General features: G+C 38.6%; 1 protein-coding gene across 23 annotated transcripts in view; it reads left to right on the top strand.

The window, feature by feature from the left end:
• The window catches only part of GTF2I (general transcription factor IIi), a 115,106-nt gene that overhangs the window by 32,800 nt on the left and 56,675 nt on the right, over window positions 1–25,631 (top strand). For all 23 annotated transcript variants that reach the window (XM_072752817.1, XM_072752834.1, XM_072752816.1 and 20 more), the window contains 6 exons: window positions 1,720–1,854; window positions 3,171–3,354; window positions 3,528–3,556; window positions 8,963–9,017; window positions 9,492–9,535; window positions 18,678–18,755. In XM_072752817.1, coding sequence (XP_072608918.1) covers window positions 1,720–1,854; window positions 3,171–3,354; window positions 3,528–3,556; window positions 8,963–9,017; window positions 9,492–9,535; window positions 18,678–18,755 — 525 coding nt within the window. The remainder of the gene's footprint in view (window positions 1–1,719; window positions 1,855–3,170; window positions 3,355–3,527; window positions 3,557–8,962; window positions 9,018–9,491; window positions 9,536–18,677; window positions 18,756–25,631) is intronic.

Here is a 25,631-nt window from a genome sequence, read left to right as displayed (position 1 = left end):
TATTTTAGTAGTTATAGTTTAACCTGATCTATTTAAAACATTATCATTCAGCATCAACATAGAAGTGATTAATGGGATATTTTGCATACTCTTTTTACTAAGTTTTTTTTTTTTTTTTTTAATTTTTATTTATTTATGATAGTCACAGAGAGAGAGAGAGGCAGAGACACAGGCAGAGGGAGAAGGCAGGCTCCATGCACCGGGAACCTGATGTGGGATTCGATCCGGGGTCTCCAGGATCGTGCCCTGGGCCAAAGGCCGGCGCCAAACCGCTGCGCCACCCAGGGATCCCTTACTAAGTTTTTAAAATCCAGTATGTATTGGCAGTTTTACCACACATCTTTTTTTTTTTTTTTTTTTTAAGATTTTATTTATTTATTCATGAGAGACACAGAGAGGCAGACACAGGCAGAGGGAGAAGCAGGCTCCATGCAGGGAGCCTGACGCAGGACTCGATCTCGGGTCTCCAAGATCATGTCCTGGGCCAAAGGCAGCACTAAACTGCTCAGCCACCCGGGCTGCCCTTTACCACACGTCTTAATTTGGATTAGTACACATTTCAGGTGCTCAGTAGCCACAGATGTCTAGTGGCTAATTGTTGAACTTCTTGAACCTGGAATTTTTTTTTGTGGTGGTGTGATAATTTTATATTTAGGGACGCCTGGGTGGCTCGGTGGTTGAGTGTTTGCCTTTGGCTCAGGGTGTGATCCCCTAGTCCTGGGATCGAGTCCCACATCGGGCTCCCTGTGTGGAGCCTGCTTCTCGCTCTACCTATGTCTCTGCCTTTCTCCCTGTGTCTCTCATGAATAAATAAATAAAATATTAACGATAATCTTATATTTAAATTTGGAGTTGATTTAGTTGTCAATAAAAGTATTCATTTAGTGCATTAAGAAAAAGTTTGTAGCTGGTGAATTACTCTAAAGATACCTTTTTATTTTATTTTTTATATTTTATTTATTTATTCATCAAAGACAGACACAAGTAGAGGGAGGAGAAGCAGGCTCCCTGCGGGCAGCCTGATGCAGGACTTGATCCCGGGAATCACACCTGGAGCCAAAGGCCAGGGGTAGCGCTCCATCTTGGGTCTGCAGCCAGCCTGCTCGGCACGCATGTAGCAGCAGTCGTGCTGATGACAGCACCAGTCGATGGTGTCGCGGGGCTGGCCATGGCCACCCAGGCCACAGTAGCAGCCATAGCTTATGTAGGACAGGACTCAACCACTGAGCCACCTAGCCATCCCTAAAGATACCTTTTTATTTTTTATTTTTATTTTTTAATGATTTATTTTTTTTATTCATGAGAGACAGAGAGAGAGGGGAAGTGACACAGGGAGCCGATTCTGTGATCCGGAATCCAGGATCACAACCTGAGGCGAAGGCAGGCACCCAAATGCTGAGCCACCCAGGCGTCCCTAAAGATACCTTTTTAAAAAAAATATTTGTAGCAGGTCACCTGGGTAGCTCAGTGGTCGGACATCTGCCTTTGGCTTGGGTCATTATCCCGGTGTCCTGGGATCATCATGAGATTTAATTCCATGACCCTGAGATCATGACTTGAGCTGATGACAGGTGCTTAACCAACTGAGCCCCCCAGGTGCTCACTCCTCTTTGTCTTTTTATAACAAATCATAAATACTAGAATATAGAAAAAAGTATTCTTACCAAAGTCTAAATATTAAGATAATGAATATGAGCCTTTTATATCAATATTTTATAGGTGTTGAAGAAGAAGAAAAGGCTGCAGAAATGCATAAGATGAAATCTACAACCCCGGCAAATCGGATGAGTGTAGACGCTGTAGAGATTGAGACACTCAGAAAAACAGTTGAGGACTATTTCTGCTTTTGCTATGGTAAGGTTATACACCTGAATTTTCTAAGAGATATTATAAAGTTGAATTTGGTAAAGGGTGGATTGTGTAACTGGTTTCATAGTCAAACTGCACACTTTTGACAAACGGAGTGAATCAACTTCAAATCAGTGGGTTAACATCAGGAATGACCGTACTTCCCATTTCTAGTTTGAAGGAACCTGGAAACAAACGTACCTATTAGATCTATGGGATAGGTGTTTTTGTTTTTAATCTTTTTCTTTTTATGAGCTGTTCAAGGTTTATAGGTAAAGAGGAAAGTAGATTTCCTATGTACCCACTGGCCCAATACTTGCATAGCTCCCTCCCACTACAACTGCCTACCCTCAACCTACATTAACTCAACATAATCACCCAAAGAGAATGGTTTATTTTTGCCCCCTGTGTTAATCTCACCAGTTCCTGAAAAAAACCCACCTTTTGTTAGTCTAAACATGTGGTAAGCAAAGCTCTTCAGAGAAACAGTGGAAGGGAGAAGATACTGGTTACACACTGTGAGGTTGTAGTAAATTTCATCTCTGGGGAGTAGGGTTTCTAGCATCTGTGGCTCAAAGCCTGATATACAACGACAGGGTGGTAGAGCACACCCAGTTGTGAATATCAGTTTTCTCTATCTAATAAGTTTTCGCTGAGAAGATTGGCCAAAAATTGCCTGATGTTTTATGATGACAATAGGACCTGTCAGGTTTCCATGTTCTAAGCCTGAATTGTATATGAAAAGGTTGTATTAAACCAGGGTGAGGCCATTGTAAAGAAAGACACTAGTGGAAAAAATCAGCCATTGTTCCTTTTGTTTTTGTGTAGGTTTTATATAAATATTTTATGTACTTTTCATTTTGACCTTTTGGATCTGTTTCAGGCTTAGAACTTCTTTTTTTTTTTTTTTTTAATTTTTTTATTTATTTATGATAGTCACAGAGAGAGAGAGAGAGGCAGAGACACAGGCAGAGGGAGAAGCAGGCTCCATGCACCGGGAGCCCGACGTGGGATTCGATCCCGGGTCTCCAGGATCGCGCCCTGGGCCAAAGGCAGGCGCCAAACCGCTGCGCCACCCAGGGATCCCTTTTTTTTTTTTTTTTTTTTTTTTTTAGGCTTAGAACTTCTAACGTGGGAATAGGGCCCTCTGCTATTTTGAAGTCATTTTGAAATCGGATATTACAAAACAGCATGAAGGCTATTTGTTAAGCGTGATCAACTAATGATGGTTTTTTTTTTTTTTTTTGATGGTTTTGTTTTTTAATCTCAACATTTAATGATGTTTACCCTCTTTCTACCTCACCCCTCTCCCTCACTCTCAGGGAAAGCTTTAGGCAAATCAACTGTGGTACCTGTTCCATATGAGAAGATGCTACGAGATCAGTCAGCTGTGGTTGTGCAGGGGCTTCCAGAAGGAGTTGCCTTTAAACACCCCGAGAACTATGATCTTGCCACCCTGAAATGGATTTTAGAGAACAAAGCAGGGATTTCATTTATCATTAAGAGGTAAAGTACTTTACCCCTTGCTTATCAATAGTTTATTATATAACATTGAATATGCAGTTCATTTTAATATGTTTTTAAAATTCTTGTTTACTGTAGAAGTCATTTAAATTTATGCTTGACAATAATTTTATTTTGTATATTCATGTATAGTTTTTCATTTTGTTTTAATGCAGACCTTTCCTAGAGCCAAAGAAGCACCTAGGTAAGTGATTACTTTGTTTACAGATTGTTCCTAAACCTATTGGGCCAAACTGAACATATTTTACTGATTTTTTTTTTTTTTTAATTTTTTTTTTTAAATTTTTTATTTATTTATGATAGTCACAGAGAGAGAGAGAGAGAGGCAGAGACACAGGCGGAGGGAGAAGCAGGCTCCATGCACCGGGAGCCTGATGTGGGATTCGATCCCGGGTCTCCAGGATCGCGCCCTGGGCCAAAGGCAGGCGCCAAACCGCTGCGCCACCCAGGGATCCCATATTTTACTGATTTTTATTTTCTTTGAGACTATGATGTAATACATTTTGGAACTAGGGTGTTCTATATAAACCAATGAAAAGTCACTGAGCTGAAAAACTAGAGACTTGTTTTTTGTTTCTGGCTCTGCTACTCTGTTTATGTTGTAGTCAAGGTTTTACCTTGGCAACATATACAATCATACATTGGATCTGCCCTCATTTCCCAGAATTAAGAGGATGACTTAATTACCTAGCGTTCATTGAACAGGCACAGAATTGTTGGGCACAAGATTGAATGAGGAGGAGATATACAACTGTGCATCAAGCATTAAAGCTTCGGAGTGCTGGTAGTTTAATGTGAGACATAAAAAAAAGCCCATAAAGTCACCACAGCAAGAGCATAAAGTACACACTACACAAATGGTTAGAGAAAATTCTGTGGAAGTTCATTGCAGGAAGGAATCATTTACAGCCCAAGAAGGTTTTGAAATTGAAGAAGGCATTAAGATGGGCCCTTGAAAAATGAGAATTTCGATAGGACTTTCTTTTGGGACACTTAAGCCATTCCATTTGAAGGGAAAAGTGATTTTTAGGAGACTGATGGCCTTTGGAGGCAGGGTTTTTTGAGACTTTTGAAAATAAATGACCATTATTGTTCATCGCCTCTACCAGTATAAGAAAGAAAGGACAGAATAATATATATACACATGCAATGTATTTTATTTTTTGTTAAATAACCTTCGTTTATTTCTTACCACGATGAAAAGATTAATATTTTATATGTTTTATTGAGGTATAGTTAGGATGCCATAAGATTCGCCTATTTTAATTATATAATTCAGTGGGATTTATTTATTTATTTATTTATTTATTTATTTATTTATTTATTTATTTATAATTTATTTATGATAGTCACACACAGAGAGAGAGAGAGAGAGGCAGAGACACAGGCAGAGGGAGAAGCAGGCTCCATGCACCAGGAGCCCGACGTGGGATTCGATCCCGGGTCTCCAGGATCGCGCCCTGGGCCAAAGGCAGGCGCCAAACCTCTGCGCCACCCAGGGATCCCTCAGTGGGCTTTAGTAAATTGACAGAGTTTACAAAGTTTTACAATCATTGTCACAGTCTAATTTCAGAATATTTTTATCCTCATCTCTGTTATTTTCATATTTGCATGAAGGGTATATAAAATACACAGTGTGGATCCTTTTGGATTATCTTTTTTCACTCAGCATAATTCAGTTGAGGCTCATCCAGATCATTGGATGTATTAATAGTTATTTCCTTTCTCTTACTGAATGGCGAATATTCCTACATACGAATATACTACTCATTTATCCATTTACTGGTTGATAGGCCTTTAGATTGTTTCCACTGGGCTGTTACGAATCATACTAAAGAATCATACTACCGTGGGCATACTTGAACAAGTTTTTGTGTGGACACATACTTTAATTTCTCTTGGGTTTAGATACCCAGGAATAGAATTGCTGAATCATAGACTAATTTCACATTTAGCTTTTAAAAAACTGCCAAGCTCCCTTCATGGTGCCTGTACTATTTTAGGTTCCTATGGGCATTGTCTGAGGGTTCCACTTTCTCCACATTCCTCTTAACACTTGGTATTGTCTTTTTGGTTTTAACCATCCTAATGGATGTGAAGTGGTATGCCATTGTGGCTTTGATTTGCATATCCCTAATTACTAAAAATGTTAAGTATCTTTTCTTGGGATTAGTGGCCAGTGACCATTTATGTATATTCTTTGAAGTAAGGTTTGTTCAGGGCCTTTCCATGTGTTTTAATTGGATTATTTGTAGTTTTATTATTGAGTTGTAAGAGTTCTTTATAGATTTTTGATATGTATATTTTCTCTAGTTTTACAGGCTGTCTTTTGGCAGTGTCCTGTGAGGAACAAAAGGTTTTTAAAAACTTTATTTATTTATTTGAAAGAGAGAGAGCATGAGCAGGGGGGAGGAGCAGAGGGAGAAGGAGAAGCATCCTTCCTATTGAACAGGTAGCTGGGCGTGGGGCTCGATCCCTGGGTCCTGGGGCCATAAGCTGAGTGGAAGGCAGACACCTAACTGACTGAGCCACCTAGGCACCCGAGAACAAAAGCTTTTAATTTTTACAAAGCCCAATTCATTCTTTTAATTCTTATGCTTTTGATCTCATATCTCAGATCATCCATTGCCTATCACAAGGTCATGAGGATGTGTTATGTTTTCTTCTCTAAGTTTTTATATTCTGAGTTACTACGTTTAGATCTGTGGTAAGTTCTTTTTTTTTTTTTTTTTTTTTTTTTTTGTGGTAAGTTCTGAGTTAGTTTTTGTATATGGCACATGATGAAGGTGGAAATTCAGTTTGCATGTGGCTGTCCAGTTGTTCAGCACAATTTGATGAAAAAAAATGTACTTTCTTCCCAGAAGTGCTTTGGGATTTTTGTTAGAAAGTTAGTTGAGGGCAGCCCCGGTGGTGCAGCGGTTTAGCGCCGCCTGCAGCCCGGGGTGTGATCCTGGAGACCCGGAATCGAGTCCCACATCGTGCTTGTTGCGTGGAGCCTGCTTCTCCCTCTGCCTGTGTCTCTGCCTCTCTCTCTCTCTCTCTCTCTCTCTCTCTCTCTCTCTCTGTCTCTATGAATAAATAAATAAATAATCTTAAAAAAAAAAAAAAGAAAGTTAGTTGAGAGCAGCCCCAGCGGCTTAGCAGTTTAGCCCCGCCTTCTGCCCAGGGTGTGGTCCTGGAGACCCGGGAGTCCCACGTTGGGCTCCTCTCTCTCTAATAAATAAAAAGTCTTTAAAAAAGAAAGTTAGTTGACCCTGCCTGTTTCTGAGCTTTCTATGTCATGGATCCTGTTGTGTGTGAATCAGGATAGTTTAACTCTGCAGTCTGAATGCTTTTTATATCTTCATCTTATTTTTCTAGCCAGAATGTCCAATATAATATCGAATGGAGGTGGTGATAGGAGCCTCACCCTCTCAGTATTGGGAGGAAGACATTTGGCTTTGCCAGTATGGTAGCTGTTGTTTTTTTGTAGATGTCCTTTATAAGAAAGAAAAGCTTTATTGCTTTGTTTAATTTTAAATTCCAAATTTTCTTTCTTTTTTTTTTTTTTTAAAGAACTGTAGTATTTATTTATTTATTTTTTTTTTTTTAATTTTTATTTATTTATGATAGTCACACAGAGAGAGAGAGAGAGAGGCAGAGACACAGGCAGAGGGAGAAGCAGGCTCCATGCACCGGGAGCCCGACGTGGGATTCGATCCCGGGTCTCCAGGATCGCACCCTGGGCCAAAGGCAGGCGCCAAATCGCTGCGCCACCCAGGGATCCCTTAAATTCCAAATTTTCTTAAGCAATATTTTTTTCCTGAAGTGTTCTAGGTTTTAATCTGCCATTTGTACTTTTTGAAGCCTTCTATAAATTTCTTTTGAAACACTGGGGCCTGGTAGTTAACTAAAGAATGTTTCTTATAGGGTGCTTACACCAGGTGGTACAAGCAGGAGGGTTTGTATGACTGCTTTTTTTTATCATATTGACTCAAAATAATTGGAAAGTTTTGATTGTAATGGGATGTTTTCCAGTTTTTAAAGTTTTTGATAACTTTGTTGAGTTATTATTATTATTAAAGGTTTTATTTATTTGAGAGTGTGCAGACAAGCGGGAAGGGCAGAGGGAGCGGAGCGGGAGAAACAGACTCTCTGCTGAGCAGGGACCCCAACTTGGGGCTCGATCCTAGGACCTGAGCTGAAGGCAGATTCTTAACCTACTGAGCCACCCAGGTGTCCCTTGTTGAGTTATTATTGGCATAAAATAAACTACACATATTTAGAGTGTAGAGTGTAGAGTGTTTGTTGACTTTTGATACATGTATATACTGTGAAAACCATCAATACAGTCAAGACAAGGAACATATTTTCACCCCAAGTTTGCTGTCAGCCTTTGATAATTCCTGTCTTTTGTTTCTCCTACCCTTAATCCCAGGCAACCATTGATTTTGTCACTGTGGATTTATTTGCATTTTCTAGACTTTTAAAATAGAAATTGAATCATAGTAGGTACTTTTTTTTTGTCTTATTTTGAGATTTATGCCTGTTTGTGTATCAGTAATTCCTTATTTTCCTGATGAGTATTACAGTAAAGGTACACTATAATTGTTTACCCATTCACCTGTTCACGAAAATTTGGGTTTCCATTTCTTGGCTTTTATAAAGAAAACTACTGTGAATATTTCAGTGTAAGACCTTATGTGGACACACATTTGGGTAAATACCTAAAATTGGAGTGGCACATGGTATTTACATAAATAATTCTTCAGGAACGTGCCAATCTGGTTTTTAGTGTGATTTATTTCATTTGGTGGTCCCACCAACATTGAGAGTCCCAGTTATTCTATATCGTCATTCACATTTGGTGGCTTCTCTTTACATTTTAATTTTTTTTGCAAACATAAAATTCATGGGCTTTTTAATATAAAATTCATGGTTTTAGTTCATCTTGTATATTTACAAGATGGGCAACTGTCACCTCAGTCTTAATTTCAGAATATTTTTATCACTCTCAAATAGAAATCCTGTATCTGTTACTCAGTCACTGTTTGCTTGATGTATCCCTAACAGAAATCTTTATCAGCACTCCTGTGTCAGTATAGGCTTCTTCTCTACTGTTGGAGTAATAGTGCATTGGTGTATTTGTTTCACTGATAAACCTATGAGCTTTGGGGCACCTGGGTGGCTCATTTGGCTAAGTGTCTGCCTTTGGCTTAGGTCATGATCCCAGGGTCCTGGGATCGATTTCTATGTCCAGCTCCCTTGCTCTGCGGGGAGCCTGCTTCTCCCTCTCCCTCTGCCTGCTGCTTCCCCTACTTGTGCTCTGTTAAATAAATAAAATCTTTAAAAAAATTATGAGCTTTTTCCTTAAGGGGGAGGGTGCTGGTGGGTGAGGGGGTGAAAACTGTTGGATGGTCATCATCCCCACTCCCCTTCCTTTGAGGGAAGAATGAAGGACATTGTTATGTGGATTCACACTGCCGCGTGCCCTGCACTGTGACCTGGAGCTGTGGACATCCCTACCCTGCTTACTCTCTGTTGAGGACCTTTGGAAATATTAGTTGAAAGTGTTGGCAAAACCTAAATCTCACTATTTTTTTGTACATAGGTGGTCGCGTAATGGTAACAGATGCTGAAAGGTCCATGCTGTCTCCAGGTGGAAGGTAAAAAGCAAAGTTCATCAGTACACATAAACCTGCACATCCACATCCCGGGGACTTTAGTTTTTCGAATCTTGAGGAATTAGAACATTAAAAGGCCCGTATCACATGTCTTGAGGGTTAATATTTAGCTGATTCATTTGGGGTTCCGTGAAAATGCAGTGTTTGAGTAGCTCTGGGGGAAGCATTTAAGATAGGTTGATAACCACACTGGGAAGAGGAGGGCCTTAGAGTAACATGGAATTTGCAAGTTATTATGTTATCCTATGTCGTCAGTCTTTTTTCCCCCCAAAAAAGTTGATTGGAATTAAAATACTAAATTCAGTGGACAAGTTATCGTTATGCAAGAGATAAATATGTAAACTTAAAAAGTTGAGGCAGATTTGCCTTGAGCTTGGTCAGGTGAGTGATTTTGTGTGTTGGTATGTGGATAGTCCGCACCAGTGCAGAGCTTCATTAAGGCTTTTTTCCTTTCAGCTGTGGCCCCGTCAAAGTGAAAACTGAACCCACAGAAGATTCTGGTATGTGCTTGCTAGTGCTTTTAGAATCTGTGAAATAAAAGTAAGGGAACCTTTTCCTTAATGTGGAAGATTGTATTTTGACTTATTTTTTACTGTGATGTACTGATGAGAAGCAGACAGATTTGTTCCATTGGTGACATTGTCTCTTAATGTTACCAGATACTATACTAAAACCTGAAAAAGTTTATTTACTGAATGGTAGCCAGAAGTTTGTTGCTGATTACATGTTTGTAAGCAAATTTGTTAATAGGTTTTGCCCCCGATTACATAGGAACAGTAGTGTAAAATGTCATCTCTTTCTGCAGTGCTTTTTACACAAGCCAAGCAAGTAATCTTACTCTCCCTGCCTCCCCCCGTCTGCCACCTATTTCTACTCTCTAGGGAGACTGCTTTTAACTTTATGCTGTTTTTGGTGTTCATTTCCTTACTTTTAAATGTCATGCTTGTACTCTTATTTCATATATATTTTTTGGGTAGCTTTATCGAGTGAGATACAGCCAAATTCACTTAGCCCTAAGTATAAAATTCGGTGGTGTTGAGTACACAGAGTTTTGCAGTAATCATGACAATCTGATATTGGAAAATTTTTATCATCCCAGATGGAAACCTGGTGCCCAAGTAGAAACCATGTTCCCACCATTAATCTAATTTTGGGTTTTGTAGGTTACCTGGACATTGCATATGAGTAGAATCACAATATGGTATTTTACATTTGCCTCTTTTAAACTCTGCATCATGTTTGGAGATTCATCTTCAAAAATAGTTGTAGTGTACATAAATAGTTCATACCCTGAATATTATTCCATTGTATAGATATACTACCTTTTCTTAATCCATTTACCATTTGGGCATTTGAATTGTTTGTACTTTTTGGCTGTTTTGAGTAACATGGCTGTGAACATTCACATATTTGTCTTTGTGTGGAAAGAAGTCTCTCTTCATTTCTCTGGTATACATAGATACCCAGGAGGGAATTGCTACTTCTGTGGTAACTGTACTTATAAGCAACTGACAAATTGTTTTCTAGAGTGGCTGTACATTCTTAGCAGCAATGTATGAGGTTTCAGTTTCTCTGTATCTTGGCTAAATGTGGTAATGTCTGTCTTTTTTGATTATAGTCATTCTAGGGATTCTCAAGTGGTATCTCATTGTGTGGGTTTTTTTTTTTTTTTTTTTTTTCCTTTATGCTCTTAAATAGACATTTTATTTTTAGAGCAGTTTTAGGTTCACAACAAAACTCAACAAAAAGTATAGAGGGTGTTCTCATGTACCTTCTACTCTCCCTCCCACTATGGACATCCCACATCAGAGTGGTATTAAAAATGATGAACCATTATCACCTAGCATCTATAGTTTACATTAGGGTTTAGTCTTGTACATTTTGTGGATTTTGATAAATGTATAATGATGACTTGTCTGTATCATACAGAATAGTTTCACTGCCCTAAAAGTCCTCTGCCCTCTGCCTTTTCATCTGTCTCTCTCCTCTAACACCTGGCCATCCATCACTGATCTTTTTACTGCCTTCATTGTTTTGCCTTTTCCAAGATATCCTAGAACTGTGTTTTTTTTTTTTTTTTTAAGATTATTTATTTATGTGACATGAACAGGGGGAGGGGCAGAGAGAGAAGCAGGCTCCCTGCTGAGGAGGGAGCCTGATGCTGGACTCCATCCAAGGACATGGAGATCATGACCTGAGCTGAAGGCAGCTATTTAATCGACTAGCCACCCAGATGCCTCTGGAACTGTGGTTTTAATTGCATTTTCCTAATGATGTTGAACATCATTTTATGTGCTCATTAGGTATTCATATATTGCCTTTGATGAAATGTCTTTTTAAATCTTTTGCTCATTCTTTAATTATGTTGTTTCTTTTCTTTTTGGTTATTTTTTTCATTTTTTTTTTTTTAAAGAGAGGGAGTATGCAGACACAAGTGGGGGTCAGGGGGAGAGAGGGAGGAAACTAGACTGCCTGCTGAACAGGGAGCCCAATGCGGCACTCAGTCCCAGGACCCTGAGATCATGACCTAAGCTGAAGGCAGATGCTTAACTGACTGAGCCACCCAGGTGCCACTATTTATTCCTTATCGAAATAGAGCTGACATACAGTGTTTTGTTTTGTTAGTTTCAGATTTATAGCATAGTGATTAGATAATTCTCTCTACATTATTTAGTGCTCATCATGGTAAGTATGGCCATCATCGGTCACCATACATCATTACAATATTGACTATATCCTTTATGCTGTACTTTTTATACTTAATTACTTACTTTATAACTGAAAGTTTGTACCTTTTAATCTTTTTTTCTCTCTGTTTTGCCCAACCCATCACACACCTTCCCTCTGGCAACCACCAGTTTGTTCTCTATATTTAAGAGTCTTTGTTCTTTTGTTTTGATTTTTACATTTCACATATAAGTAAAATCATATGGTTTTAGTCTGACTTATTTCAGCCTCATGCTCTGTAGATCCATCCATGTGTCACAGATAACAAGATTTCCTTCTTTCTTCTTCTTTTTTTCTCCCTTTTAAAAAAATTAAAAAAAAATTATAACAGTTCTTTATGTATTCTGGATACATTTTTTTTCCCCAGAAATAACGTTTTTAGAAAATATATTTTTCTACTCTGTGGCTTGTGTTTTCATTTTTTATGGTGTCCTTTGAAGCCTAAAAATGTTTTCATTTTGATGGAATTCAGTTTTTCAATTTTTTTTTTATCATTTGGGCTTTTGGTGTTACATCTGAGAAAAACTAAACTCTTTGCCTCACCTGAGGTCATGAAGAATTTTACACTACTGTGTTTTACTTGAATTATATGGTTTTAACTCTTATAATCTAAACCTCAGGCCTGTTTTGAGTTTATAGTTGTGTGGGTTGCCAGGGAAGGGTCTGATTTCATCCTTCTTCATGCGGACATGCCACTGTCCTGGTGTCCTTTGTTGAAAAGCTGACCTGTTCCCATCGGATCTCCTCAGCACCTCTATCAAACAGCAGGTGACCAAGTGTACTTCTACAACTATCAGTTCTGTTCCCTTGAACTCTAATGTCTAGCCTTAGACCAGTAGCACACTGTAGGTCATGTCGTTTGAAGGTTTGGTTTTGTTATGTTAACATATGGAAAAATGAGGATATAATTATTTTACTATCTCCCAGTACTCTACCCCTTTTCCACTCTGACCATATAGGTAAATTGATTTTTACTGTTCAAGTTCTTTGGCAACTGAGCATTATCTTGGGCATTTTACATACGTTTTGCTTTTTTGCCATGTTCCATTTGTAGGGCACAAGTGGTTTAGCTTATTTATAAAACATACAGCTCTTCATGACTTGATTATAATTCTATTGTTAGGATTTTTTTGTTTTTCTGGTTCTATGAGTGAAAGCATCTTCATCTTGTATTTATTTATTTATTTGAGAGAGAGCACCCATGGGCGAGAGCACAAGTTGTAGAGAGGGAGAAGCAGACTCCTTGCTGTGCTTGGAGCCTGATGTGGGACTCAGTCCCAGGACCCTGAGAATCATGGCCTGGAGCTGAAGGCAGGTGTTTAACTGACTGAGCCACTGAGGCACCCTGCAACTTTATCTTTAAAAAATAATACATAATTTTAAAAGATCATTGTATTATTACCAGGAATATATTTTATAATTAGCTTTGGTGATTGGCAAAGAGAAATTGACATTTACTGCGTTTTTGTACTGAAGGCATATATAAACTGTATGATCTAATAAGCAGAGGCTATAGCTGGAGTCCAAACATTTGAATTTTGTAAAATGCAGTTCTATGTCACTGCAAAATAGTGATATTTTCGGTTTGACCTCTTAGAGAGGATGGAAGCCAATTTTCAGTTTTGTTATGTCCATGTTTGCATTGTTGCAGAGCCGATCTTTTATTGTGCTCTCAAATTAGTTAAACCATTCTCTGGGCTGCCTGACTGGCTCAATTGATAGAGCATAGGACAATTCTTGATTTTGGGGTTGTAAGTTCGAGCCCCATGTTGGGTGTAGAAATTTTAATAAAAAATGAAATCTTCAAAAGAAAATTACCTTATGTAGTGAATTTCAGACTTAAGTTTCATCTAGGAACACAAGGATATTATTAGTAAATCTCTAAACTCACTTTTTCTTGTTACTAAAATAATTAGAAATAATATATCATCTGAGTAGATGATAAGAAGGCAGCAGAAACCCTTAACCTGGGGCACCTGTGTAGCTCAGTGGTTGAGCGTCTGCCTTTGGCTCTGGTCATAATCCTGGGGTCCTAGAATTGAGCCCTGCATTGGGCACCCCCCCCAGGAAGCCTGCTTTTCCCTCTGCCTATGTCTCGGCCTCTTTCTCTGTGTATCTCATGAATAAATAAAATCTTAAAAAAAAGAAATCCTTAACCTGATTGATTGGACTATCGTACATAATTATAAATACCAGCCCATCATTGTGTTTAGTAGAGAACCACTAGAAGCATTCTTTGTATGATGAAGAAGCACATTTCACCAGTTTCTTACCAGTGTGCTAGTACAAACCAGTAAAAGAATGAGGTTTCAGTAATTAGGAAGTGGAGGGCATCATTAGCTTGTACAGACAATAGGATTCTGTATTTAGAACACCAAAGAGAATCAACTAAAGCACTTAAAAACAAAATAGTGAGAGTCTGACTTGACTTTGTGAAGTGTGAAAAATTGCATATATATAGAGTTCAGATTAAAAAGCATTGTGGGGGGGGGGGGAAATTCAGTAATCATCCGAATGATTTCTAAGCACCACATAAGACTAAGAGGAATTAAAAATGAAGGATGGCAGAGTCAGCCAAAATGTGTCAGGGACATGTGAGATGCAGGGAATGGCTTCTTGCAGGACATATGACAAGCGGTTGTTGTAGTGGACTTACGGAGAGCCAATCCAAAGAATAAATGATCAGAGATTCAAGAAGCAAGAGAAAATGCTTAGTTTTGTTAAAGAGAGATAAAAACCCAACAGAGGTGGAAGTTGTACTAGCAGATTGGCAAACACTCTGCTCATACTCAGTAAAGAGTAGGTGGACATGGCAGCTTTAAAAATTCTTGATGACTGCTTAAATGGTTGCTTTATTATGTAGATGATGCTTTGGTAATTCTTGTCATTTCATTTTATTCACTTTTTAAATATTTTATTTATTTATTTAAAATGTTTTTTTATTTATTCATAAGAGAGAGAGAGAGAAAGAAAGGCAGAGACACAGGTAGAGGGAGAAGCAGACTCCATGCAGGGAGCCCGACGTAGAACTCGATCCCAGGTCTCATGCCCTGGGCTGAAGGCGGTGCTAAACCACTGAGCCACCGGGGCTGCCCTTAAGATTTTATTTTTAAGTAATCTCTATAGTGAATATGGGGCTTGAAGTCACAACCCCGAGATTAAGGGTTGTGTGTTCCAACCGAGATAGCCAGATGCCCCTTTCTTATCATTGAAGGTACACATGTTCTTTGATCCTTTGCTGCCTTACAAAAACAGCACTTAACCTACAGCTCCATCAGTGGAATACCTGCTGATAATGCAGGTGTCCAGAAGACAGAGTGCTACTTAGTTGAGGAAATGCTACCATGGTGAATAGATGAATGATACTGTAGTTGTTTAAATTTTTTTTAAAGACTTTATTTATTTATTAATGAGAGACACACAGAGAAAGAGAGAGAGAGAGTGTGTGGCAGAGACACCAGCAGAGGAAGAAGCAGGCTCCACGCAGGGGGCTCGACGTAGGACTCTATTCCAGGTTCCCAGGATCACGCCCTGGGCCAAAGGCGGTGCTAAACCGCTGAGCCACTGGGGCTGCCCAGTTGTTTAAATTTTTATCTTAAAGTGTTAACATTTAAAAATTATTGCAGACTTTTAGGAAACCCACATGTACCATGTCCGGGAATTTTCCCTGTATCATTGGACATAAAGTTGCCAACATGATGCCCTTTCACTCTTTGAAGTGTGTGATTCTTACAAACCAGGACATGGTCCCACGTTGCCACAGAGCAGTCATCAAAATAAGGGCAATAAGTTACTCCCATCTAATTCTCAAACCTTTCTCAAGTTTTGCTATTGTGTTTGTGGATGGCTTCTTCACTCTGGAGTGTCTCCTAATCTTTCTGGGTCATCTTCCTGTGACCTGGGCACGTTTGAAGGAAGTATCTAATATTTTCTCATGACTGGATTCATGTAATGCCTTTTTATTTTATTTATTTATTTTTAAGCAAAAGTATCATAGAAGTGATACTGTGTTCATTCATATCAGGTGGTGATTTCTCTTGATCCCTTTACTGTTGGTTTCATTTATGAGATGAAAGTTAGTTTTGAGAGGCTTTTCCTCTATGAACTTACTTCTTCTTTTCCTTTGTACTAATTATATTTGTGGAAGTTTCTCTGAGACTCTAGAAATATGTGCCACTCCTCATCAGGCTTTCCATTAAAATCAGTTTATTACTTTCATATGTTTCTATTTTATTCAACACATTATTATCAGTATTTATCTTGATTTGCAAATAGTCCTTTCTTTGGCCTTTGGGAGCCACTTCAAGAAGTCCCAAGTCCTTTCCCTGGTCCATATATCATCTATCATTTTAGATAACTTTTTTTTTAAAGATTTTATTTATTCATGAGAGACCTAGAGAGAGAGACAGACAGACACAGGCAGAGGGAGAAGCAGGCTCCACGCAGGGAGCCCAACGTGGGACTTGATCCCGGGTCTCCAGCATCAGGTCCTGGGCTGAAGGCGGTGTTAAACCCCTGAGCTACCCCGGCTGCCCGATAACTTTTTTCTTTCTTGTAGTAGAACATGGTCAAGGTTTGTCTCTAATCCCTCTCTAGTCCAGCTCTAGTATCAACCATTTCAAGAAGCCGTGGTTCCTGAGTGATATTGAGACAAAAGGATCTTGGTGCTGGGTGTGCTGACTGCAGTTGGGATGTTACTATTTCTAACAAAGCTTGGGAACCTATGTGTGTGCCTTATATACATGTGTTTGTATACATGTAAATATATCTATGCCTCCATTTACATCTCTATTTTTCCATGCCCATATTTTCAGTTCTTGACATCCCAAGGGTTCCTTCCCCTTCTTTTCCTGTATAATTCCTGTCTGTTGCAATGAGGATCCTGCTAGTCAGATATTCTTAATATATTTACTTCATTGGACCTATGTCCTGTTTTGTAGCCCATGGCTCCTTGGCTCACTCCCACTGTGGCCTTTCCTGTTGGGCTGTCACCACCTGTGCTTGCCCACTCATCTACCTCCGTCTCCTAAAGCCCTCCTTGGTGTCCCCTTAATTTCCTGTAAGTCCTCTTCTCATTCTGCTGCACAGAACCTACCTGATGCGGCTGCCTACATTGTTCAGTGGCATCTAGCGGCATTTGGGATTAGTAGTTGGGGAAAGAAGAAGCTGTGTTTTTTTGTTTTAAGATTTTATTCTCAGAGAGAGAGAGAGAGAGAGAGAGAGGAGAGGCAAAAGCAGGCTCCACGCTGAATGTGGAGCCCGACTGGGGACTCGATCCCACGCCCCTGAGATCACGACCTGACCTGAAACCAAGAATCGGACACTTCACCATCTGAGCCACCTGGCGCCCCAAAGGGAAGCTGTATTAATTGCGCCTGCCTGTGTGCTGGTGTGAGAGAGGGGAGGTGAGGAGAGAGAGACAGAGAGAGAGAGATCAGGAGCTTTTGTATATGTTACAGATAGACCAAGTGTTACTTTTTTGAGAGATGTATGAGAAAGATAGCGTTGAATATCTTATTGGGAAGGAAGTATTTGAATCTATGCCACAGTTTTCTGTTTAGCTTTTAGTTGATTGCACCTAAATGATCATTTTGCTAGTTGTTCTCTTTTATTCACATAGTCATTTCTTGAATAGTGTGTATCTAAAAATAAACATGCTGAATTGAGAAAAGTCCTATTTTGTTGAATTCTTCAACCATCTTTATGTATGGATATAATAGCATCGTTATCAGCGAGGTTTCTTTTTTCTCCCTTATACTTTGTATCTTAATATTCTCAATTTAGGGCCACCTGCGTGGCTCAGAGGTTGAGTGTCTGTCTTCGACTTGGGTTGTGGTCCTAGTGCCCCGGGATCGAGTTCCACATTGGGCTCCCCACATGGAACTTGCTTCTCCCCCTGCCTATGTCTCTGCCTGTCTTTCTGTGTCTCTCATGAATAAATAAATAAAATCTTTAAAAAAAGATAAAATTATGTCGTCTTAGGGTGCCTGGGTGCTCAGTGGTTGAGCGTCTGCCTTTTGCTCAGGGCATGATTCTGAGATCGTGGGATTGAGTCTTGTCCCCAAAGGGAGCCTGCTTCTCTCTCTGCCTGTCTCTGACTCTCTCTGGTTCTCCTGGATAAATCAATAAAATCTATAAAATAAAGTAAAACAAAACCATCTTAACCTCGGAGTGTTGAGTCATTACAACTGAAGTTTAAAGGTAATTTCCTTCCTCCTCTCCTCTCCTCGCCTCGCCTCTCCTCTCCTCTCCTCTCCTCTCCTCTCCTCTCCTCTCCTCTCCTCTCCTCTCCCCTTCCTTCCTTCCTTCCTTCCTTCCTTCCTTCCTTCCTTCCTTCCTTCCATTCAGAGGGAGGAAGAGGGAGAGAAACAAATCTTAAGCAGCTCCTATGCCTAGCAGGGAGCCTGACACAGGGCTCCATGTCTCAAACCTGAGATGATGACCTGAGCCTAAGGCAGATGCTTAACTGACTGAGCTACCCAGATGCCCCTACAGGTGATGTTCAGTAATTTGTGAAAGTCTTTTTCTATTTCTTAACTAAGCTCTATACCCAACATGAGACTCGAATTCATGACCGTGAGATCAGGAGTCCTGTGTTCTACTGACTGAGCCAGCCAGGCACCCCTGTAAAAGCATTCTTAATGTTGGATGAAAAGAGAGTATGACTGATTTTCTTCAAATCTAAGAATAAGGATGTCAGAGGAAAAAGCAGATCATCTTAGAAAATTAGTAATATTGTTAAAACATTGTTTAGGTTGGATTTTAGATGGTTTTTGCCCCTTTGCTACCTAGCAAACTTTTGTCCTTTCAAAGTCTTCATTCATTGCTCTGCATTATTTAGGTAGGAGAGATTTTCCTACACCATCTAACTGCATGCCCTAATGTGTAATTACATACTTTCATTTGCTTTTACAGGTATTTCTCTGGAAATGGCAGCTGTGACAGTAAAAGAAGAATCAGAAGATCCTGATTACTATCAATATAATATTCAAGGTATACTATTCATGCATTTTTTCTTTCCAGAGTTGTTGGTGGTTAAGATTCAAATTTATCAATTGCCTGAATTCATTAAATACGACTTTATTGACTTTCTTGATTGGCATGTGCTTATAATTTTTCACTGGAATGAGATAGATTTCAAAAATAGAGCAATGAGTTAAGTAATCTATCTACAGGCAAAATGTACAATAGCCATTAATATTCTTAAAAGGACAAGCAAAAGCTGTGGCACAATTTAGAATTCAGTTCTAGTTTCTAGAGATATTTGAAAGACAGAAAAGAGGTCTTCTGAACCTGGAATCACTCTATTTGTGCAACAAAAAATATCTGTGTAAGCATTATCATTATCTTAAAAATCTATAAAAGGTAAGATAATAAATTTTTAGCTATTAATTTATCACTTTGTTCTATTTTTTTACTTGCTTATTAGGGAGGTATTAAAAGTTGTAGTTTAACAATGCAGTTTGCTCTTATCCATCGTCAGATTTTAGTTTTGAAGAACATTTTCTATACTTTATAGCTCATTTAATTTTTATAGATGTACAAAATACATAAAAATGTTAATGTATAAAATCTGATTAGTTTGGTTGTCTCTATATACCTGTAAAGTTATCTTCACTGCAGTGAGGATAATGACATTTCCATAACCCCCAAGGTTCTTTGTATTCTGTTGCAATTCACTGCCCTCTCCAGCCAACCACTGATCTGTTTTCTCTCATTTGACACGAGTTTCCATTTTTTCTGGAAATTTCTATAAGTAGAATCATTATGATGTATGTACTATTTTCTTGGAATGGGATGTGACTTCTTTCATTCCACATAATTGTTTTGAAATTCATCCACAGTGTTGCATATATCCATAGCTAATTCCATTTTATTACCGAGTATTATTCCATTGCTTGGCTGTATACCACAATTTGTTTATTCCTTTTTATATTGTTGGATATTTTGATTGTCTCTAGTTTGGGGGGCTATTAAAACCAAAGTTGCTGTGAACTTTTGTGTGCAAATTGTTGTATGGAAATATACCTTCATTTCTCTTGAGTAGATTCCTAGAAATGGAATAGCTGGGACATATGGTAGGTATTTAATTTTGTAAGAAACCACCAAACTGTTTTGCACGGTGCTTGTACTATTTTACATTTCCACCGGCAGTGCATAAGTAGTTCCTGGTTGTTCCACATCCTTGCCAACACTTGTCCTGTCAGTCTTCTTTTTAGCCATTTTAGTGAGTGTCTTACGAGACCTCATTTTTGTTGTGATTAGCTTAATAGTGGTAACTCATTTAAAAAGATAAGCCCTTATTAGTTCTAGAGCATTGTGAATGTTTTATGAATAAATTTATTCTTATTTGTAATATGAATAACTGTATACATATATTAAAGTGTTTCATAGTGAATTTTATTATTTTTATCTGCCAGTTTTGAACATTTTATGGCTTGTGATGTTAGTAATCACATGGGTAAAAGGTTGAGACAATTCTGTGGAGTTTTAAGTAAAGAGTTAAAATTATGGAAAAAAATTAGCCTTTATAAAAGTAGCTTTTGGTACCTAATACACGTGCATAAATTTAATAAATACTAGTTGATAAAATAGTCTTTTTTTTTCTTTTTCTTTTTTTTTTTTTTTAAAGATTTTATTTATTTATTCATGACAGACACACACAGAGATAGAGAGGCAGAGACACAAGCAGGCTCCATGCAGGGAGCTGATGTGGGACTAAGAGAGAGAGAGAGAGAGAGGCAGAGACACAAGCAGGCTCCATGCAGGGAGCTGATGTGGGACTACAGAGAGAGAGAGAGAGAGAGAGGCAGAGACACAAGCAGGCTTCATGCAGGGAGCCTGATGTGAGACTCGATCCTGGGTCTCCAGGATCATGCCCTGGGCTGAAGGCAGGCGCTAAACCGCTGAGCCACTGGGGCTACCCTAGTCTTTTTTTTCTTAACACATTATTTTTAAAATAAAAAGTCTGTCTTCATCTTTGGTATTGTCTGTTTAGGGTTGTCATTCTCAGCCATGAGTATAGAAGCTTTTTTGTTCCCTTTTGAGTTTGTTCGTTGAGTAATTTAAGGTGATGCTTGAGAAATAAGGGTTGGAGATCAGATGTTTGTAGAGCGAAGATTGTTTGAAATGATATTATCTTAGGTCCAATTGGAGAAGGTAGGAGCTAGACAATGTGTATCTTGTTTTACAAAAATTTTGTGGTTTTACGTTTAGGTCTTCGATCAATTTAGACCTTATTTTTGCATGGCGTGGCAAATATTTAGTTCAAACTTAAGCAGGTGGATATCCAAATTTTCTAGTAGCATTTGTTGAAAAGACTGCTCTTTTCCATTGCATTACCTTGATTTCTGTGTGTCCTTTTATAAACCTTGTATTAACCTGTGTTGAGTGCTATAGCATATAGTAAGTCCTGAAATCAGATTGTGGCAGTCCTACAGAATTGTTCTTTATAAAAATTATTTTGTCTATTTTAGCTCCTTTATCTTTTCATATAAATTATAAAAATAGGCTTGGTGATTTGTTCAAAAACTGTGGGAATATTGATAGAGATTATGCTGAATCTATATAGCTGATTTGAACTAAGTATCTTAATACCCAATCTTTTAATTCATGAGCATGGTTTATATCTCTTACCTATTTAGCTTTTCCTAGATTTTTTTTATCTGAGCTTTGTTTTCAGAGAAAGATCCTGTAGTGCCCATTTTGTAAGATTTATATGTATTTAATGTTTTTTGGTGTTACTGTAAATGGTATTATTCTGATACATTTCAGCTTCCAGCTATAGCCAATACATAGAACTACAACTGACCTTGTATCTTGTGTCTTGGTTAAAATTCACTTAGTAGTTGAAGCAACTTGTTGGTGAAATCTTTGGTATTTTCTAAGTAGACAATGTCATTCCTTCCATTTCCTTTCCTTGGGTTAATTGTACAATCTGGGACCTGTGGTGTTGTTTTGAACAGGAGTAGTGAGAGTAGACATCCTTATGTCTTAACAGTTTTAGAAGGACATCTTTCAGTTTAATAGCTGTGAGTGTTTGGTAGATGCCCTTCATCAGTTTGAGGAAGTTCTAGTATTCCGAGTGGGAAGAGTGCTTATAGTGATTGGATGTTGAATCCGTAGGTCTTTTCTGTATCTCTTGAGATGATTATACGGGTTTTTCTTGTTTAGTCTGTTAAAATGGTGATTAATACTAATTTTCAGATGTTAAACCAGACAGGTATTACTGGGATAATAAACCCTTCTTGGTTATAATGTATTCTTTTTTTTTTTTTTTTTAAAGATTTTTATTTATTTATTCATGAGAGACACAGAGAGAGAGAGGCAGAGATACAGGCAGAGGGAGAAGCAGGCGCCACGCAGGGAGCTCGATGTGGGACTCGTTCCCCGGGTCCCCAGGATCACAGCCCAGGCTGCAGGCAGCGCCAAACCGCTGCGCCCCCGGGGCTGCCCTGGAACAGTGTTTTTGAGAATAGGTACTATTCTGTTCTTAAGCGTGTGGTGAAATTTGCCAGTGAAGCCACCTAGGGCTTTTGGTTTCCATAATGAAAGGTTGTTTTTTTTTTTTTTAAGATTTTATTTATTTATTCATGAGAGACACACAGAGAGGGGGGGGGGGCAGAGACAAAAGCAGAGGGAGAAGCGGGCTCCATGCATGGAGCCCGATGTGGTACTTGATTCTGGGACTCCAGAATCACGCCCCAGGCTGAAGGCAGGCGCCAAACCGCTGAGCCACCCAGGGATCCCCCAGGTTTTTATTTTTTATTTGTTAAGATTTTATCCATTTATTTGAAAGAGAGTGAGAGCACAAGCAGAGGGAACGGCAGAGGGAGAAGCAGACTCCCCACTGAGCAGGGAACCTGATGCAGGGCTGGATCCCAGGACTCTGGGATCATGACCCAAACTGAAGGCAGACACTTAACCAGCTGAGCCACCCAGGCTCCCCAATGGAAGGTTTTTAAACTTGGTCTGTTTTTTCATTTTTAGATTTCTTTTAATAGTTGTAGGGCTGTTCAGGTCACATACTTCTTGATTGTGCTTTGGCAGTTTGTGTCTCTTAGGGAATCTATTTTGCCAAATGTTCTTTTTTTATTTTAATATTTGCAAGATGTATAGTGATGCCCTTCTCATTTCTAGTTTTTTAGTTTGTGTCTATCATTTTTTTTTCTTGGTTGCTGTAGCTCAGAGTTTCTCAAGCTTGTCAATGTTGATATTCTGATCAAGCAGTTGATTGTTGTGGGTATCTCTTTTATGCTATGAATTATAGAATGTTTAGTAGCTTTCCTAGCCTTTACCCACTAGATAGCAGTAGTATCTCCCTAGCTGTGACCATCAAAAATGTTGTAATTATGACATAAACTCTCCCTGTGGAGTGGGGATATAATCACTAGCAGTGGAGAACCATTGGTCCAGCTCTAGAGCTTTTACATACTTTTTCTCACAGAACCAGCTTTTACTTTCAGTGACTTTTGCTCTTAGGTTTCTTTCTGTTATTTTTCTTGTTTTAATTTTAATTTGTGTTTATTTTATGTTTCTTAAGATAAAAGCTTAAATCATTGATTTAAAATCTTTTCTAATATAAACATTTGATGACATAAATTTCTTAAGCATCAGTTCAGCTGTATTCCACAAACTTTTATTTGTATTTGTTTTCTTTCAATTCAAAACATTTTCTGAATTTCCTTGTGATTTCTTCTTTGTCCTGTGGTTTCTGTAGAGGTGTGTAGTTTTTTTTATTACATTTTTATTTTAATTCCAGTAGAGTTAACATACAGTATTATATTAATTTCTGGTTTACAGTATAGTGATTCAACACTTTCAGACAACACCCAGTGCTCATCTCCGACAAGTGTGCTCTTTAATCCCCTTCTCCTGCTTCTACCATCCTTCTGGTCAACCTCCTTTTGGTAACTGTCAGTGTGATCTCTATAGTTAAGAGTCTGTTTTCTTGCTTTGTCTTTCTCTGTTATTTTTTTCCCTTTATTCATTTGTTTTGTTTCTAAAATTCCACACAACAGTAAAATCATAGGGTATTTATCTTTCTCTGACCGACTTACTTTGCTTAGCATAATACTTTCCACCTCCATCCATGTCAGTGCAAATGGCAAGATTTCATTCATTTTTGTGGCTGATTAGTACTCCTTTCTCTATATATTCCACATTTTCTTTCTCCATTCATCTATCGATAGATAACTACGATGCTTCCATAATTTGGCTAATGTAACTAATGCTGCAATAAACACAAAAGTGCATGTATCCCTTTGAATTAGTATTATTCTGGTTTTTTGGGCAGATACCCAGTATTGTGATTACTGGATCATAGCAGAAGTGGGTAGTTTTAATTTCCACATACTTGTAGGCTTTTCAGGTATCTTTCTATTACTGATTCTCTATTTCTGTTATGGTTGGAGAACATTCTTTGTATAATTTCAGTTATTTTAACTTTGTTAAGGTTGATTGATTGTCATTTAAGTCTGCTGTTCCTACTGCTATTTCTGTCTACTTATTCTGTTAAACAGTTTTGAAATCTCCAACTGACTCTAGATCTGTTTCTCCTTTTGTGTTTTCTGAAGGGCTGTTAGATGTCAGTATCCTTAAAACTAGCTCCTTCCCTTGGGCTCCTTTCTAGGCAACCCCCCTCCAGTGGTAACTTCCTGACCTGTAGCAACCTACATTAGTTTTGTCTGGTTTTGTATTTCACATAAATGGATCTTTTTGTGTATACTGTAGTTTGAGGCTTCTTTTTTTAAAAACCATAAGATTGTATTAATTTATTTTTTTAAGTAATCTCTCCACCCAATTTGGGACTTGAATTCGCAGCTCCAATATCCAGCCAGGCACCCCTAGGCTTCTTTTTATAAAACAAAATTTGTGAGACATATTGTTGGGTGTACTTACAGATCATTTATTTACATTGCTGTTTTGTGTTTCTAAAATGGTTTCTTTTAAAGTGAAATGTTGAAACCTAAAGACCTACTGTACATCTGCCCGGGTTTATGGAATCTTACTCTCTTGTCATCTCCCCCCCGCCCCCTACCACAGTAGAACATGTTTTTTTTTTTTTTTTTTTTTAGTAGAACATGTTAAATATGTAATTAACACCTTTTCTTGGACTCTCTGAAATTTCTACTTCCTTTTCTATTCCTCCGAGTTAACTAGTTTCTTGAAATTGAGGGTCATCCTTACTGATAAACATTTGTTTGGGTGGGGAGGTGAGGGGCAGAGGAAGAGGGAAAGAAAGAATCTTTTTTTTTTTTTTTTTAGGTTTTATTTATTTATTCATGAGAGAGAGAGAGAGAGAGGCAGAGACACAGGCAGAGGGAGAAGCAGGTTCCTGCCGGGAGCCTGAGGCAGACCCTATTCCAGGACTCCAGGATCATGCCCTGAGGTGAAGGCAGAGGCTCAACTGCTGAGCCACCCAGGCCACCCAGGCGTCCTGGAAAGAGAGAATCTTAAGCAGGCTCCACGCCAGCGCAGTGTGATCCTAGATCTCGGGACCCTGAGGTCCTGACCTGAGCTGAAATCAAGAGGCAGACACTTAATCGACTGAGCCACCCATGTGCCCCGTTACCCATAAAGATTTTATGCTTTTATTGCATATCTGCTCCTACAGAAGTGTCTGTGTATTTCCATGCACATGCATTTTATATATGGTATTAGTTTTTAAGCTTGACAAATGGTATTGTACTACATATGTTGGTATGTACATGTTCTTGTACATCCCTCATGCAGTGTATGTTTTTGAGATTTACTTGTTTTGTCACGTAGAAGTTTAATCGTATTATTGTGATAATATGTTGTATGATTATATTGTAGTTCATTTGATCATTATTCTACATAGGACATTTATGTTTTCTTTCAAAACTT

This window comes from Vulpes vulpes, chromosome 3 (assembly GCF_048418805.1).
Source record: "Vulpes vulpes isolate BD-2025 chromosome 3, VulVul3, whole genome shotgun sequence".
Taxonomy (NCBI): domain Eukaryota; kingdom Metazoa; phylum Chordata; class Mammalia; order Carnivora; family Canidae; genus Vulpes; species Vulpes vulpes.
This window is presented reverse-complemented; position numbering and strand designations above follow the sequence as displayed.